Below are 17,327 nucleotides of genomic sequence, written 5' to 3'. Positions count from 1 at the left end.
AGGTGTCACGGCGATATTTCGTGTGGTTAGTTGGCGCGCGGGGCCCCGGTGACTGGGACGGCCAAGACAGGCGCTCCGTATCAAAGAAGAGACAAGAGACAGGGCCAAACGAACAGGATACGTTATAAACGGAGCGACGACCACACAGTGACGACGACCACGACAAAGACGATCGAATATCAAAGAAATTTCTCTCTTTTTTTCCCCACTCGTTTCTTTTTTTTTCTCTCTCTCTCTCTCTCTTTTTTCTACGTTCGTACGCGTAATTTCACTTCGACTTCCGAGAATCAAAGTGCGCGATCGACGAGCCGCGAGCTCGACCCACTCGAGCCACAGATCCACGTTAAATCCCGCCAAGGTGCCTGCAATCGAGGATTTCTAACGTCGGCACGGCCATCCACGGACCGTATTTACTCGTCTAACTATTTGGATATTTCACCGCTCGCTTCAAGTAAGTTTTCCCGTTTCACAGACTGGATCCTTGATCGTGAGAGGGTATACGAGCGAGCATACGAATGTGCGAAAATGGACGAAGTACACAGTGCGCCCTTTCCTCCTTCGCCATCGCGTTAAACATCCCCTTTTCGTTCTTCCTTTATCGTCTTCCCCAATTCCCTTCCAACGTATACCCTGTTCCACCTTCGTCTATGGTGACTCGTGGGTGCTTTTGGTGCTTCAGTGCTTCAAAGTGTTACGTTTCGTTGGCGACCGCACCACCAAGTGCTGTACTCGTTCGTATTCCCTTGGAGATCGTTGGATCAGGACGCCAGTGCGTAAGCTATTCTTTCAGCTGGACGTTTCTTCGATTCTTGTGCGCGTTACGTGCAATCTTGCTCAACCGTAATCGAGATTCGAAGATTTCCGTGGAAATCCGAGAAACGTAATGCGCGAGTGGTATCGATTATGCGACGATCTTAAACGGCGATAGATTCGAACGGCGAAAAATTCCGCTCGCCAAAGATAGAATCTTGGAATCGATGATGATCGATACGGCGACCTTGACACGCGTGTCGCTCCGAGAAGAAGAAGACGAGGCGCCGTGGGCCCAGAAGCGGACCGTTGCGAATAACGATGCATCGAAAGAGATTTCGATGGTTCGTGGTCGAAACGGTGGTCTAGCGGCTTGCTGACTAATTGCCACGAGTCTGTTCGCGTCCGACCACCGAAAACTATTCGTAGACTACTATCTAGGTATCTAGGCTCGAAGTCTACTTATTTTTAGAAGGGCGTAACGCGAGGAGCAACGGTTCGTCGTCTCGTTCGACGTTCCAACCATCTATCCAACTATATTTTTCTCACTTTGTCGGCTTTTCTCTCGCACCTTTTTCAAATTCGTTTAATCGTCGTTGCCAATCTATCCGCCACTTTTGCCTTCTTTCGTCTCTTTCTTTTCTCTTTCAAGATCTTCTCCTTTTTATCTCGCTGGAACAACGTTGCTACCATCGACGATAATAGCGAAAACCAATAGACGAATGATAAAAAGAAACAAGTAGAATATTTGCACACACGCGAATATAAACATACAAGTAATATAATATGTATATATGTATATGCGCGAATATAAACACACAAAGTACGCGATCGATGAGAAAATCTGCTAAAGTATCCGAAGAATGTAAAGAAGAGATCGGTTTAAAAGTATGTTAGAAATACGAATGGACGTTTGTCGATTTGTCAAAAATTCATGGCCGATCGCGTACGCCCGACGCGCTTGATAATTCCACGATATTTATAAACTTCATGGTCAGCCAACCTGAAAATTACACCTGTTGATGGTCAGGCTTGGTTGAAATTAGCACGGATGACTAATTCATTGTTTTGGTCTTCGCTGGTCATAGTCGAATATCGATATATCATTTACTCTTTCAGCCTCGTCGTATCTTTCACGGACAATTTAAAAATTGTACAGTAGCGCCTTCCGATATGCTCGTTCCATACGATTAGCGCTATAAATACTCTCTGTAGCCTCCTAAATCTTCGTGGCTCGTGTTTCTACGTACGCGAGAGAAGAAAAGAATTTCGCGACCAGCAACATTTCCACGATGTACGATTTCTCTTGCTATAGATTTGACTCAGTCCACGGAAATAGACGTTGCGACAAGAGCGATGCAGGGAAAATAGTAGCGTAGACGGAAGAAGAGAGCGACGAAACGCATGCCTCGACCAATAATTTTAACTTCTAGGTCGAATTTAGTGCACTTGCCGAGCTTACCGTGGTATTAGCCCCACGATGATCTAATACTCTTTCCGTGCTTGTAATTCGAAACGTGAATCATTTCCTCGTGATGAATTTTCCTACTCCCTCGCTTTCGGTTCCTCTTCAATTTACATATCGATCGGAATCCAATAATATTTTAAGCACAGTTTCTCGGCTATTTTCAAAAGCGAACTGAGATTACGATAGTTTTCTTTTTAACGATATACCGCGTCAGATATTTCTTCGAATATAAATTTGACGCTTTTTTCCCATTTTTACGACACCGTGTTTCGGATATTTGGAAACGCAAACGAAAATTACGTGGAAGGGGTATTTTTTTCTCTGGAATAAAGTGGCGAATGGCGTTGGTGAAATTTTGAACAAAGATTACAGCGAATAGAGATATTTTTCTGTGGCGCGTAACACCGTTAACACCGCAGACGTTAGGCGCGTGCAAGAAAAATTACATCGGCTAATTTTTTCTCTCGGCTAACGCGGCGACATCGTTCGATATTTCTGTCTCGCCATTGCTAAACGATGTTTCATTCATTCCATGCTTTTTATAACCGGCTCTACATTGTGCCACTTGTTATTAGGCCAGTCTGTCATCGAATATATTACATCGCGAGGAGACAATAAAATTATGCCAAGTCTTAGCGAACGAAACTATTGAGACATCGCGTTACTCGCTAAACACCTGTTCGTCCATCGATCGTCGCGCTCCTCCACAACCAAAATCTCTCAGCTTGTCTCGTGAAAAAGCTCGCCCAACATCGATCGAACGCGATTGCCTCGAAAATAACGTCGAATACCGATCAAGGTTCGTTCGTTCTCTTCCATTCATAAAAATCCGTGTACCTATTTTTGAAACGGCCAACCACGACCTTCGATCTAAGCGACTGCCAAACGTCCTGTCGAATCGACGCGCGATCGTTAACTCGGTTGATCGATTATTACGAACCGTTTTGATCGAAAAATATAGACAGTTTTCTATGCACAGACTCGTGGAATATTTGAGACGAGGAGTTTCGTCCGAGTTGCTGGGAAGACCTTAGAAATCGCTGTACGCGCGACGTTCGCGTTCGAACGTCCCTTTCGATCTTCGGTCATTCCCTTCTTCACTTGGCACGCGTAGAACTCTCCTGTCAAAAGTGTATCTCGAACAAAGAGCAAGGAACTTGCCGTTTGGAAAGGTCGGGCTCGGATCTCAATTTCGTAGAACGAAAATCGGGGTCGTTAACCCAGATCGTCTTTCTTTATTAATCGAACGCTGGGTAAATCTTTTTCAACTGCTTGCTTTTTATTTTATTTTTCCCCCCTGTTTTTATCTCTCCTTTCCTTTTCCCGGTTTTCTCGAGTACTGGCTGCAAACAGAACGTTACAAGCAGAGACACCTCCGCGTATCTTCCACTCTTTCGATTCAATTTGATTTTAATCCAAGATGATTTTGAAGAAACTAACGTGCCAAGTTACGTTTCATCGAATTAAACGGCCAAACGGTAGTACGGTGTTAGCGAAGATGAAAACGAAGCGGAGGAAAGGAGCAGAATGAGAACGAGCGTTACGAAGCCGAGCAATCTCAGGAATGTCTCGAGGCTCGTTGCCAAGTCTTACCGTGACGTTGTAACATTTGGTGCATTCGTTCCGATTTGCATTTCTTTCCTCGGATTTTTACGCTACTTGTCGCGTCCCATCTCTTGTACTTACAACGGTGTTACAGGAAGTATTTACGCGTATCCTTATCCTGGGAACGAAGCCTTCTCCGCGTACCAAAGCTCACGAGGTTTCGTCTATTCGCACCTAATTAACGAGAAGCTACGATAAATAAAACGACGTGCCAATACTTGTCGCAGCCACCGTAAACGCTTCGTATCGTGACGAAATTACTTTGTACTTTGAAGTTATATTAGTTAGGTCGGAACGTTACATCCGCGTCGATTAAATACGAAGGAATCGATGATTTTGCGAATCGTAAATTCTTTTTTCGCCGTCGTCGTCGTGGAGGAAATTTTCTATGGCACGAGATGCAGATTTTTCGGAAGGCGTTTAGATAAGATTTTTTGATTCGCCAGACGAGTCGTAAATCAAACGCGTGCATTTTCGCTATTAGATGCCAAACATAATAACCGATTACCGAGATAACTGGTTCACCTATTTTCGAGCCAAGAGTCGCATTAATAATAGAGGTGTTGCGTCATTGTTCGGCCTTGGACGTGTTGGAAAATCCTGAAAACCCGCGTTTGGAGTCGCGGATTCCACGAAAATACCGATTGCTTCCCAACGTTGTTTCCCATTGGTGTCTGATTTTATCGTTCGCCGGAATTCCGCCGCCGGCTCCTACGCTACGCTTCGAATATTTCCGAAAGCCTGAAATTCTGCAAAGTAGGGCACGAAAATGTCCGAGAATGTACAAGTTGGAAGAAACGCGTAAATTTCAAAGGGAAGTTACAAACGACGAAAGATATCGGCGGTGGTAGGACATTTTTCGAATTACATAAAATCTATTTTGAATTCCTCAGTAGCGATATATCTTTTCTTGAATTTGGATGTAACGCGCGAAATATAATAATTTGGCTCGCATTACCCGTGACTGTGAGATCAAAAGCTGTTCTTGTATCTCGAGCCGTCCAAGTTAATCTATCGCTCGACTTAATGGTCGCTAATCTTTGCTTTACGAAACGTCTATTTAGCAACGACTATCAACCCTTTCAACACCGAATTCCCTTATTCCGTTAAGCAACAGTTTTCCCAACCGAAGTATCTTTCCACGATACCGGATACGAAAATCATTTATCGCTAAATTCTGATCGAGACGGTCTTTCGGATCGACAGATTTGACGAGGATCGTCATCAGCGAGGGAAGGAGGCTAACGGTTGGATGGTGCCGCGGGTCGGCGCCGTTTAAACCGACTGGAAGCGGATAGACGAGATTTATCGGCAAGCAAAGAACCGAGCGAGTCCTCGATTTCTAAGACGAGAGGGTGGCGCGCCACCCGAGAAATTCGCGGTAAAGGGAGGAGGGGCGAAGGCGACCCAACACCATGGGGGTCGCCGACGATTTCGCGCCGAGCTTCACCCAGAAGCCGCAACTAAGGCAGGAGGACGATGGGAACCGGCTGATCTTCGAGTGTCAGCTGATCAGCGCGCCTAAACCCGAGATATCGTGGTATCGAGGCGAGACGGAACTCAGCGCAGATGCGAGGACCAATTTCAGGATGCAGAGCATCGGAACGAACAAGTTCCTGGTCGTTCTGGAGCTCGACGACGTTATAGAGACCGATGCTGGCCTGTACAAGGTCAAGGCCAAGAACAAGATGGGCGAGGTCGCGGCTTCGATCAACCTGAATTTCAGCCGTGAGTACCTGCCTCTCGTTGCCACTTTTTTCTTTTTCTTTTCCTCCCTATCGTAAATTGCGTCACGTTGCGCAACGCGTTACACGCTACTTCGACGTTCGCTACTCGAAAGATTGTTCTTTTAATAGATACGTTCTTGACCCCTTCGTTTTCGGTCTCGGACTGTCCGTGTCCTTATAACCGAAATACCGTTCTCCTTTTATTACGTTTCACGTGTACCTAACGCTTCCTCTCTTCGTTTCCATTCAATTCGAAAGATTCGAAATAAAGTTTCGTTATTTTCCAGCTGTCGACGAGCCTAGAGAGAAGTAAGTTCGACGATCGATTGCGTTTCGAAATGATGAACGTTTGTCGCTTCTCCAGGCTCTGTCTTTTATTTTTTCTTTCCCTTTTTCATTTTTATTTCGCTGTTCTAACGCTTCTTGTGTTTCTCTTTCCTATGCGTTTCACGTACCATACGCTTCGCTTACTACGCTTTCTGTTTCTTTTTTATGGTTTTAGCGGCGGAAGATCTGAGCAGAGAGGGGTGAGTGATCTGCTTGCTTTCAACGAATACCAACGAATGCTTGCGAGTGATTATAACCTACATTTAACATTATAACCCACCGTTTGTCGGAATCGTGGCTTGTATCGGATAAAAGGAACTAACCAAACACGGAATAAAAGATATCGGGCAAGATAGGAAGCAACTGCAACGAAACGAGCGGTTTCGTCGACAATGTTTAGGTGCACATCAAATGCGGCTAACTAATAATAATCGTCGCGGAATGCTCGCTATTTCTGGACGCGTTCACGTGCGCTCACGCGCTCGTCCGATAAGAGAAACCGACAGCTACGGCTGTTCTAGCTGGCCGATCGCTCAGTTTTCTTCTTCTGCCCACGCATACGAGTCTGACTGGTCGACGTGGAAATAGAATCGAGATCCTCTCCTCTATTTTCATTCTCGGTCTTTTAACCGACGACATTTGTTCGCCGACCGTCTGTCTATCTTCGATGCGTTGCCTGAACATCTCTTTTTTTTTTATTACAAAGTATCCATGTACGCGCTCGTGGCAGCTTCGAAATATTTACGACCCTTGCCACGTCGAATTGTTTCAACCGATGCTTCCTCGCCGATACGATGATTCGGTTCCGAGAGATCGACAAGTAGTCGAAGTCGAGGAACGAAGAGGCGGTCGATCGAAACGTGTCTTTCCACGTTCTAAACCGCGTTTGTACGATGATCCGCTGTATCGTACGTGCCGATATTTATCCGTAAGCGCGTTGACATCGCTCGGGGAAATATTTTTGCACGATTATTTTTCGCTCGGCGAACGTTCTAAGGCAGGTAGAAATTGGGTCGAAAGTTGCTTCTTCGGGAACGTGACGAGGCGCTTGGCGAGATGTTATATTTTCGGAGCCGTTCAACAGACGTGATTCCCGTGAATTTCTAAAAGTAACGCGAGCCTTTGACGCCCGTACCTTTCTAAATCCTTCTGCGATTCGAAAATCTACGTTTTCCCGAGTGGTCCCGCCGCGAGATTCTTCCCTCCGATTTGCAACGAGAACGAATCACGATCCGCGAGACGAATCGGCTAATTGACCGTAGCGTGGAAGCCGCAGGAAACAGCTGCAGCCTACTTCTTTGCTAAAGTTAGTTTCGACGTTCCTCCCTTCTGCTACCGTTCTTTCCTATCGCGCCATCTTATTGGTTTTACACTTTGGAACGATCGCTTCGCCTCGTTATTCTTTTTATTTTCGTCAAATGCCGCGGCAGTAACGGCAAATTGATTCGAGCTCCGCTCCACCACGTCATAGTAGCGAACTATCGACCATGCTTATTATACTTTGGCCGTTTTACGCGCTAGAACGAGTACGAGGGCGCGCAATAGGATGGAAACGACGCAATATTTCAGCAGGAAATTCCGATTCAAATGCAGCTTGAATGAAAGGGGTTCGTTGATCTCGCGTTTTACACCAGCTTCTGGTAGACGAAGCGTCTCTCGAACGAGCCATTACGGGGCTCTGTTCCTGCTGGCTAACAACGGCGCCATAGTACGATACCTCTGACTCGTATATGCAACGTCTAAACAAAACAAAAGATATCGCCGTGGCATCGGTGCTGCCAGATTACGTTTCACTTTATGGCAAATTTAACGAACGTCTACGACTTCTCTGTTTCGTGAACGTTTCGAGAAATAAGCTCGAATCTCGTGGCTAATCTTCTTACGTATAACATAGAACGCGTTGATACAACATTAGCGATTAGTATTTTTGCTCGTGAAAGTATCGTGTTGCATAGGTAGGAGAATTTTGGCTCGTCCGACCAAATACCGACCTGTTCTACTGATAATCAGGCGGCGCTTACTAACACGTTTATTCACCTAACAAAGATGACAAGAGTGGAAATTACACTTGCGTTTGCAGTCTGATATTTCACCAACGAAAGTAACGCTTTTACGTCCACTTTAAATTTTCATCCGCTCTTGTAGACAAATCGATGGAATCGCGCCAACTTTTGCGAAGAAGCCTGCTATCAGACAAGAAGACGACGGTAAACGATTACTTTTCGAATGTCGCATCACGGCTGATCCCACGCCAAAAGTAACGTGGTTTCACGATGGAAGTTTGGTTAAAGATTCACCGAGGCACAAGGTTAGTCGCCGGCTCCTTTCGTACATCGCTAACTTTGCTACAAGATCGACGTATGAGAAATTATTAGTTTCGCTCCACTAGCGATACGCTCCGACGATCGTTGACGATCGCTTGGCTCTAACAATGAATCATTACCCTGTGTTTCTAACAGCAAGTATTTTATCAAACACCGTCGAAACGTTTCAGCTAACCGTCGATAAAGATGGCCACTCGTACTTCGCGACTCTGGAAATCAAAAACGTGACCGTCGAGGATGCTGGTAAATATAAGGTCACCGCGAAGAACGAGCTCGGCGAATCCAACGCCACTATTTCCCTAAACTTCGATAGTAAGTATAATAGAAAATCAGCTCACTTTTTCGCTATCCACGTGCTCGAACACTCGATGGCACCGGTTTACATTTGTTCGATTCGTAGCGACATCGGCTCGACGTCACGTTCGCGTCATCGAAAGAAATATAAAGAAATTTATTTTTCATTTTTTCGTAGTTAGCGTAGTTAACGGTACACGCGGTATCGTTAGTTCGATCCGCCTTTTGTTTCTTTCGTCGAATCGACGATCCGAAGAAATTCCAGCGATGCGTCCGTCGCTTAAGAAGAAATGTAAACCGGTTTACCGTCACCCACCTTTTCACTTTACTCTGTCTCTACTAATTCGGGGTGTATATCGGTGATCCTCTATCTTGTTTCTACGTTTCACACGTTCTCTGAATTTCTGTCCTGTACATTTTCTCCTCCCTTCGACCTTGTCTCTGTTTTATTCTTTATTTTTTCTTCTCACCCACCTTACACTTTTTTTTTCTTCTCATATTCTGTCTCCATCCGTACGTGTGGTATTTATTTTTTAATGATTTATCTCGGTCGAGCAATGAGCACGTATCGATTGTTAGCTCGACGGAGCGACGATATACAGCCCAATTTAATCTAAAAGAAGACTAAAAGCAAAAGGATTATCGGGAGTTCCGCATAGATCGACAGCATAGATCGCAAATTGAATTCTAATTAATCCGTAACGATAAAGCTGCTTCAATCACGTATTAATTTCGATTAGCATTCCACGCATCCGATAGATAAGAAAACTAGTGCAATCTTTATGTTTCAACGTTGTCTACGATCATCGAAACGATCAGAGACATCTTCCATTCGGTTCAAATCTTCGACACAGAATTGAAAGAAGAAAGAGTACGCGTAGCTAGTCTCAACGCTGTTGAAAGATAAAATCGGTGCATGGGATGCGGATCGCCTCGTGCTGACGCTTCGTTAGGTTGCTACAGTCACGTACACATTAGTCTTCTCATCGGCACGAACAACGTTTGCCGTGTGAATTTCTCACGTGTAATATTCGTTACGCGATAGAAACAGTAGCATTCGATGTTAGACTTATGTATAACGTACATATACTCATGCGTACGCTCAGATGTGTTTTAAGAGATTATCGACTAATTTGACTTTACTAAAAGGGACTTGAATCGTAACCGTACAAACGTAGATATATACTTTGATTTCACGTTTCATAAACCTTTACGCTGCGATATTCGATCATTGGACGAACGCTGTCGCGTTTACGCGTTCATCGACCGATCGGACTTCGATCCATTCGCGATTGTAATTTATTTCGTCGATGTAGAGATCGACGATAACGTACAAAGACGAGATAAAAAATAGAAAATGGAAGATCGAGGGACTGTGTTTTCCTTTTCCAAGATCGACACCACTCGAGAATATCGCAGTCGAAGAAACGAATTACGCAACGTAAGGGTTGACTCGCTTAGCCAATTATCGCACTTACCAAAGAGTTTATGGAGTGGTAAACGTACATGAGCTTTTCTATGTAGTAACAAGAGAATGTAAATAACCGAGAGAGCGTAATTACATTGGCAAGGAAACGCTAGACCGCGTTCAGTCAGACTTTCCTACGACGTTGAGACAAACGTCGTTCCATCGTACAGACAGGACAGGACAAGACAAAAAAAAAAAAAGAAAGAAAAACAGTGGCAGGAAAAAGGGTAAAGTAACGCGTGTTTCACGAACAAATGAACACGACTACGATGAAAAGCAACCTAAGTTAGGAGATGTCGGTTTGCTAGGCGAATCAGGCTGTTTCCAACGAAAGCGATAAGTAGAGAAGATGTAGCGCAACTTCGAATCGATACGTAGCTCTGACCTTGAATCGAAGAGCTTAAACCTTCCGCAACCAGATCAAGCAGTACGGGTTGAATATCGAACCGTGCGCCTGGTTGCCTGGTCGCTGAACCAGATAAGGGTGCGAAGGGATTAAGCGACAGCAATGATATTGTAAAGGGATCTCTCGACACGTAGATCGTTTGTATGAACATAGGCGACGAGGCGCCCGTACCTGACGACGGTATTAAACCGACCTTCACCGAACGACCGGTGATAAGGCAATCCGACGACGGTAACACCATCACCTTCGAATGTCGATTAGTCGGCGACCCGAAACCGAGTGTCAAGTGGTAAGATTGCGTGCACGTCTACAGCGCGGAAGTACGTCGGGACCATGACAACAATCGTATCTTACAAATATCGGCCACTTTTTTTTTTTAACATCCGGTATAGTATGTGGCAAGCTTCACGAATTTCAACGATTCGACAGGTACGTCGTCAAGATCAACGTCTCAAGTCACATTTCACCAATACGCGACTCTCTCTTTCTCAACGATAGAACCCAGTTGAGTATTTCAGCATTCGTCGTTAACGAAAATCGTTAAACTACTTGCACGAGTATGTAACGGGAACGAAGTGGAATATAAAAGTTGTATCGTGGATAATGCGTTCGTAACGTAGCTGGCCGATGGCTGCTGAAATATTTTCACGAGCATCGATGAAATTACCCGGGACGTTGATCGTGATAACGTGCGTGAAAGTCGTTAAAATCGGTGAGCTACGCCCTGTAAATCTATGAATAATTATCGAGACACTAGATCGTAGTCCTGTCACAGCATGCCGCTCGCCCTACCCTTCTCTCTTTGTCTCTGATTTCTCGAGACCGATAGTCGAACGTCATTAGCGACCGAACTTTCGTACTTCCAATCGCGTCACCCTTCGAACGCACTCAGCATACATGATGGTTTGATGGGCACGAATTAGGTATCACGGTAGCGAAGAGGTGAAAGAAGGAGGAAGATACAGCATGTCGCTGGAACTCGATCAGAAGCTGTACCATCTCGCGAGGTTAAAGATCGACAACGTGGCGAAAGGCGACGCAGGGGAATACAGAGCCGTCGCGAAGAATAAGCACGGCCAGGGTGTGGCGACCATTAACTTAAACTTCGAGGGGGGTGACAAGCTAAAGTATGCATCGACCGTGTTTCGAGTCGGATGATCGTCGCGTCGCTAGATTTACGTACTCGTGAAAAGCTACGAGTTTTTCCTTTCTGTTGTTGTCGAGAGTAATGCCGTGCCACGAACGCGGTTCTTGCGTTAAACGCGTTGAACAGCGACGCTTCGTTAAAAATAAAAGACGCGGAGAAACGTATAAAGCAGAATCCAGTAAAGAAAAAGGTAATCGGGAAACTTTGTTATTGCGTGTAAAATCCGCTTACGTTTCGCGGTTTACCGAGGAAAGTTGAAAATTTTCGAATTCGAACTACAATTTTCGAAAAAAGAGCTACAAATTTTTCGTTTCTTCTTCGCTCGGCGTAACAAATAAAAGTAATAGTCATAAATCTAGGAGGGGATAGGGGGAAGCTTGTTTGAAAAATTTCCTAGCGACGCGACGACCCGTGAAACTCGAACAACGAACGCGCAAACTACATCTGTGGCGCAGATTCGATCTTCGCGTAACGGAGAATCGAGCCGAGTATCTGACGTGTGGATTTACACAGAATACCAGACGGTAAACCACCGCGTTTCCCAAAGAAGCCAACTATTCGACAAGAGGGAGACGTTTTGATTATGGAGTGTATCTTGGAAGCTCATCCGGTACCGGATATAACGTGGTACCAAGGCCAGAAAGCGATCACCGACAGCAAACGCGTGAAGATGTCACGCAAGGCAACCGGAAAGGACACGTATTTGCTCACGCTCGAGATATCGAATCCGACGAAGGCCGACGGCGGAAATTATCGATGCAACGCGTTTAACAACTTTGGCGAGAGTAACGCCAACATCTCGCTCAACTTCCAAGGCAAGTCCCTCTCGATCCAACAAACGCCGCGCGGTTCTCGTTGGCTCTTGCTCTTTTCACTTTTACTTTTCGAGAAAGTACAGTCAAAGTTCGGTAGCTCGAATATTTCAACCCTTTCCTCGATCCATCGAATTAATTTCATTTAAATTCCTATTATTTGAAATTAATTCGAGAGAAGGAAGCTATAATAAGCTACAGAAAGGTCTTATAGCAAGTTAACTCGGGCTAATTCCGATTCTTTCGCCTTTCTACGTACGGATTACAGAGAAAAGAAATGGAAAAATAATTGATATTCTTAAGACAATTTGCGAGATAAACGGGTAAAGTGTTCAGGAGTTCTGCATTGTTTCTGGGCATTCTACGAATGCTCGAGTTACCCAAGTTCGACTGTACGTTACTCCGCGTTTTTGCGAAACGGTTCGACCGTTCTGAGTCGACAGCCAAACGAGACGTTCCCTGTGAAACTCGGACCTTCCACCTTTCCTAGCACGTTTTTCTTATAAAACAAAATCGAATAAAAAAGAATGACCATCGGAAGAATACGTCTGTGCTATTCGCGTACAAGTACAGACACGATATGTTTCCTCGTTGTTTGCAAGGGAAGGTAAGTGCATGTTGTGCTATCGCTAACTAATCACAGAGTCCTTTTCTGGTCGCTTTATAACCCGCTTCGAATCCTGAGCTGAATCTCGCGCGAAAGCTCGAGAATTCGCAGGAACAGCGTATAGTAGAAAAATTAACGTCATCCAAGTTTCGCTAACACTAAAATCAATCGAACTCTCCCTGACCAGCTGGATCGCGATTTTCGTCGAATAAAAAGTCATTTGGTTCGACCAAAATCGTGATTCGGCTGAGCGAGTCGCTTCTGCCGTTTGAGCGGTCGGAAGTGGACTCTGCTCGCGACCGTGCTTAACCCTGGATCTTTCCAAGATGCAGAAGAAGGACCTGGTTTCGCGCCGACGTTCGTCGAGAAACCGCGTATCATTCCGAACGAAACCGGTACCTTGATCACGATGAAGTGCAAATGCAAGGCGAATCCAAAACCGGAAGTCACATGGTTCCGTGGGACCAACGTCGTCAAGGAATCTTCCAAGATTTCGATCAAGACGAAAACCGTGGAGGAGGACGTTTACGAATTGATCATGGAGATCAAGGTAATATCATGAAAATTTTATTATCGTAATCTTACGTTAGCAATTGTTCGTTTCATAGCGTTACAATTATTTTAGTAAATTCGGATACGTAACGAGCTTCATTCTACCGCTGAAGATTCTCGAGGCTGAGTAGAAACTGGCGATAAATCTAAATGTCTGTTGCAGGATCCTTCAGCACCGGACGGCGGTACTTACAGATGTCACGTGAAAAACGAATACGGCGAAAGCAACGCCAATTTGAACTTGAACATCGAAGCGGAACCAGAACCGGAAGGCGATGGTCCGACGTTTGTGGAGAAACCGCGTATTCAGTCGCAAAACCAGGGTAAACTTGTGATCATGGATTGCAAGGTAAAGGCAAATCCAAAGCCCGAGATTGTGTGGACTCACGCCGGCAAGGTGGTGAAGGAGTCTTCGAAGATCTCGATCAGCGTTGTTAAAGAGAAGGAGGATATCTATTATATCAAATTGACTTTGAACGATCCTGGCCCAGAAGACTCGGGCTTGTACAAATGTAATATCAAGAACGATCTTGGCGAATTGAACGCCAACCTGACGCTCAACGTCGAGAGTGAGTTTTCACCTATACCTTAGCTTCGTTATCTCCTAGTGTGCATCGATAATTTGCCATTTTTCACGCATTTATGGGAAATTTAAAGACGCAACGCGAAAAGTCTTCGCGACAGAGGCGATTATTCCTGAAACAGGAGCTCGTACATTTTTTCCCATAATTCCATCTTTAACACTTTCGCTTCGAGTGCTGCATATAGGCAGCCTCTCCTGGAGTCCAGAACCCCATATATCCGGCATCCAAATGATGCATATACAAGTGCTACCTGTAGTCAATAATATATTCTTTCGTCATCGGCAGAACATTTTCTGTTGATTTTATTGACCTCTTGGATCAATCACTTCTTAAAGTTGCTTATTGTTGAAACAATATCAAAACGTTTCACGTAATATATTTAAAACATCCAAACGATCATATACTATTTCATGCTAAAAAGTCTATTAAATCCATTGACAGTGAAACGGTATTTCATATACGGCTTTTACAAGAATTATTATTATTTAAGACCTAGGAAAACGTATATACAGCAACCACGCATTCTGTCGCGCGTTTCCGTTCAATGACAGTACTTGACTGCCGAAGCGAAAGGGTTAATTATCGAGTTGATGTCACAGGAATATCGTAGACGTTAAAACGCTTCTCGAGTACAAGGGACCGATAACATGTTTCCATCGTGTGATTTTAGTTATACCTGTGATCAAGGAAAAGCCAAAGGTTATCAAGATCGTGAAGAAGAAGACGGTCATTGTAGAGTGCCACGTCCTTTCCAAGTTCACGCCAGATTGTACTTGGTTCAAAGAAACGAAGGCCGTGAAGGAAGACACGAGGCACAAAGTTCACATCGAGCAAGTCAAAGACGTACGTAACGAGCTTTCGCTTTAACAATAACAGAGATGCCAGGCTAACGAAATTTACACCTGCAGGGAGAATTCGCTGTCAAGTTGGAAATCGAGCAAGTATCGGTTTCCGACAAGGGTGTGTACAAGTTAGTAGCTCGCAACGAAAAGGGAGAGGCAACGTCGCAGGTTGTAGAAGTGACGGAGATTATGGAAGAAGGAGAGAAACCCAAGATTATATCCGGCTTGAAGTCTGCGGTGAGTTTCACAATTGAAACGACTATGCCACTTCTCTTCAGAGATAGCGTATTCCTATCGTTAAAAAGGAACCGACAAATCTGAATAATCTGTTGTATTTTAGACGATCGAGGAGGGTAAATCGATCGAACTTGTCGCCAGCCTCTCGAAACAGGATCGCAAAGTTACCGTTACGTGGTACAGGTAAATAAATTATTTTAAACGGTTACCTCTACGTGCTTTCTGCCCAGTCGTTTAAACTTATTGGACTATTTTCGCTTCTGCAGAGATTCCACGGTAGTCAGATCCTCCAAGGACATTATGATATCTTTCAATGGTACAGACATGAAACTGACAATCACGTCTGCCTCCACTTCGTACTCGGGAACATACAAAGTAGTTGTTAGTAACGAATTCGGTCAAGACGAATCGTCGGCGCGACTGGTCGTCAAGGTAAGAAACACGAAATTCGACGATGGTCGAACGTTTGAAAATTGATGATCAAAGATGGCTCGATATTGTTTCTTCCCCCTGTTACAAATTGTCTCCAATGTTTCAAGTTACGTGCAATGTCGCGAGTTTGTTGCACAATATTTGTTTAGACGTACAGAAATCTTCGTTCGAATTGTCTCTCCCCATCCACGAGTAAATTGCGTTCGTTTCCATATTCAATTCACGGTGGTTGAAAACATATGTATATATATGTCCTTGAATGTTGCATGCAATTCCTTGTACGTATTGTAGAAAAAAGAAGAGAAGAAAGAGGAAGAAGAGGAAGAGAAGAAGGAGAAGAAGGTCGAAAAGAAAGAAGAGAAGAAGGAAGAAAAGAAAGAGGAAAAGAAGGTAGAAAAGAAAGAAGAGAAAAAGGAAGAAAAGAAAGAAGAGAAGGTAGCGAATGTTCTTACGATTACACTATTTTTCGATTTAACCTGTCTTTTCCTTTTGTTACGTGCTCGTTCCTCTATTTGCTCGTAATTAGCAGTTATCCCTTGCTACACACTAAGAACACAGACTCACGTAAACACAAAGTAACAGTTGCTTTTGATAAAGTTAAAAGAAACGATGATCGATAACAAATTATCATTTTCATTTAATCTGTACGATAATTCGGCTCTTTTGAACTGCATCTCGATATTACGGTACAAAAGGTAAAAAGCTCGATCTGGTACGATGACAAAAAAACCGTTCCCGATGAAGAAGAGGAAGAAGAGTACGAGGAGGAGGAGGAGGAGGAGGAGGAAGAAGTGGTGAGTGTAATCGAGTCCAGCACCGCGGAGCCGATTATCGAGGAACCAGACTCGGAAACAATTTCACAAGTAGAGGTACACACATACACGCTACACATATTTACACAGATATACATACAGTTCAGATTATGTTTTTAATCATTGGATATTTTTTCGTATCAACTTTTTTCTAACGTGTCTGATATACAAGGTGTTCCATGGTTTTTCCACTTGAACTTTGTGGATGTATTCTACGAATATAAATAGGAAAGTAACGTTATTCAAACATGGATTATCAAAATCGAAGGGTAATCGAAACAAGTTTTGTGAAATAGTAAATTTCATTTTCTACTATCTTAAATAAAACTTCGAAGGATTTATGTTTATGTAACGTCGGTTTTTCATTTATGCTCATAGAATACAAAGCGGACAAGTGAAAACCTTAGACCACCCGGTATAATTATATTCTTCTATACTCTTTAAGGAGAATTTTTGTTAAGACTTTAAAAGATTGATCAAGATGTTTCTTTTTTAATTATTTTCAAGGATATACCCGACAACAGACAGAACGGTATCGACAAACCCAAGAAGGTATGAATAATTTTTTTTTTTTTTCATTTTTCACACAAAGGTGGAAGTCATGTTTTACGTAAAGTGACAATTTTTTGAAGCAAAACCTTTTTACTTTACACGGTACACATCTAGAAATACAAACTGCAGCGTCATTTTACCTCTTGCTCGCACCCTTTATGGTTCCTTGTAGTGGTTATATTTGTATGAATGCTTTGTGTTCCCCTGTATTAACTACATACATATGTTTATGTTATGAGAAACTTGTTTATGTAAAAACCATTGCAAAAGTTATACAGTCCAGGTTCCTAATCTGTGGGATTAGAATTATGTTGTAGAAGTTAGAATTATTCTGAAATATATTTATTATTATTATTTACTTTATTAAAAATATTTCTCGAT

At 43.7% G+C, this 17,327-nt stretch overlaps 1 protein-coding gene across 31 annotated transcripts in view; it reads left to right on the top strand.

The window, feature by feature from the left end:
* Positions 1-62: 62 nt before the first annotated feature.
* The window catches only part of LOC100644118 (twitchin), a 77,050-nt gene continuing 59,785 nt past the window's right edge, over positions 63-17,327 (top strand). For 28 of the 31 annotated variants that reach the window (XM_048414556.1, XM_048414554.1, XM_048414551.1 and 25 more), the window contains exons 1-17: positions 63-451; positions 5,030-5,551; positions 5,838-5,859; positions 8,023-8,185; positions 8,372-8,513; positions 10,523-10,658; positions 11,293-11,496; positions 12,030-12,331; positions 13,268-13,485; positions 13,651-14,056; positions 14,742-14,914; positions 14,980-15,150; positions 15,254-15,333; positions 15,417-15,582; positions 15,874-16,017; positions 16,278-16,451; positions 16,902-16,946. In XM_048414556.1, the coding sequence (XP_048270513.1) occupies positions 5,239-5,551; positions 5,838-5,859; positions 8,023-8,185; positions 8,372-8,513; positions 10,523-10,658; positions 11,293-11,496; positions 12,030-12,331; positions 13,268-13,485; positions 13,651-14,056; positions 14,742-14,914; positions 14,980-15,150; positions 15,254-15,333; positions 15,417-15,582; positions 15,874-16,017; positions 16,278-16,451; positions 16,902-16,946 (2,859 nt within the window). In that variant the 5' untranslated portion in view covers positions 63-451; positions 5,030-5,238. Of the gene's footprint in view, positions 452-5,029; positions 5,552-5,837; positions 5,860-8,022; positions 8,186-8,371; positions 8,514-10,522; positions 10,659-11,292; positions 11,497-12,029; positions 12,332-13,261; positions 13,486-13,650; positions 14,057-14,741; positions 14,915-14,979; positions 15,151-15,253; positions 15,334-15,416; positions 15,583-15,873; positions 16,018-16,277; positions 16,452-16,901; positions 16,947-17,327 lie in introns of all 31 variants that reach the window. The other 3 variants (XM_048414558.1, XM_048414545.1, XM_048414547.1) reach the window with 2 other exon arrangements.

This window comes from Bombus terrestris, chromosome 2, assembly GCF_910591885.1.
Source record: "Bombus terrestris chromosome 2, iyBomTerr1.2, whole genome shotgun sequence".
In the NCBI taxonomy this organism is placed as follows: domain Eukaryota; kingdom Metazoa; phylum Arthropoda; class Insecta; order Hymenoptera; family Apidae; genus Bombus; species Bombus terrestris.
The sequence above is the reverse complement of the archived record's forward strand: the minus strand, read 5'-3'. Positions and strand labels throughout refer to the sequence as shown.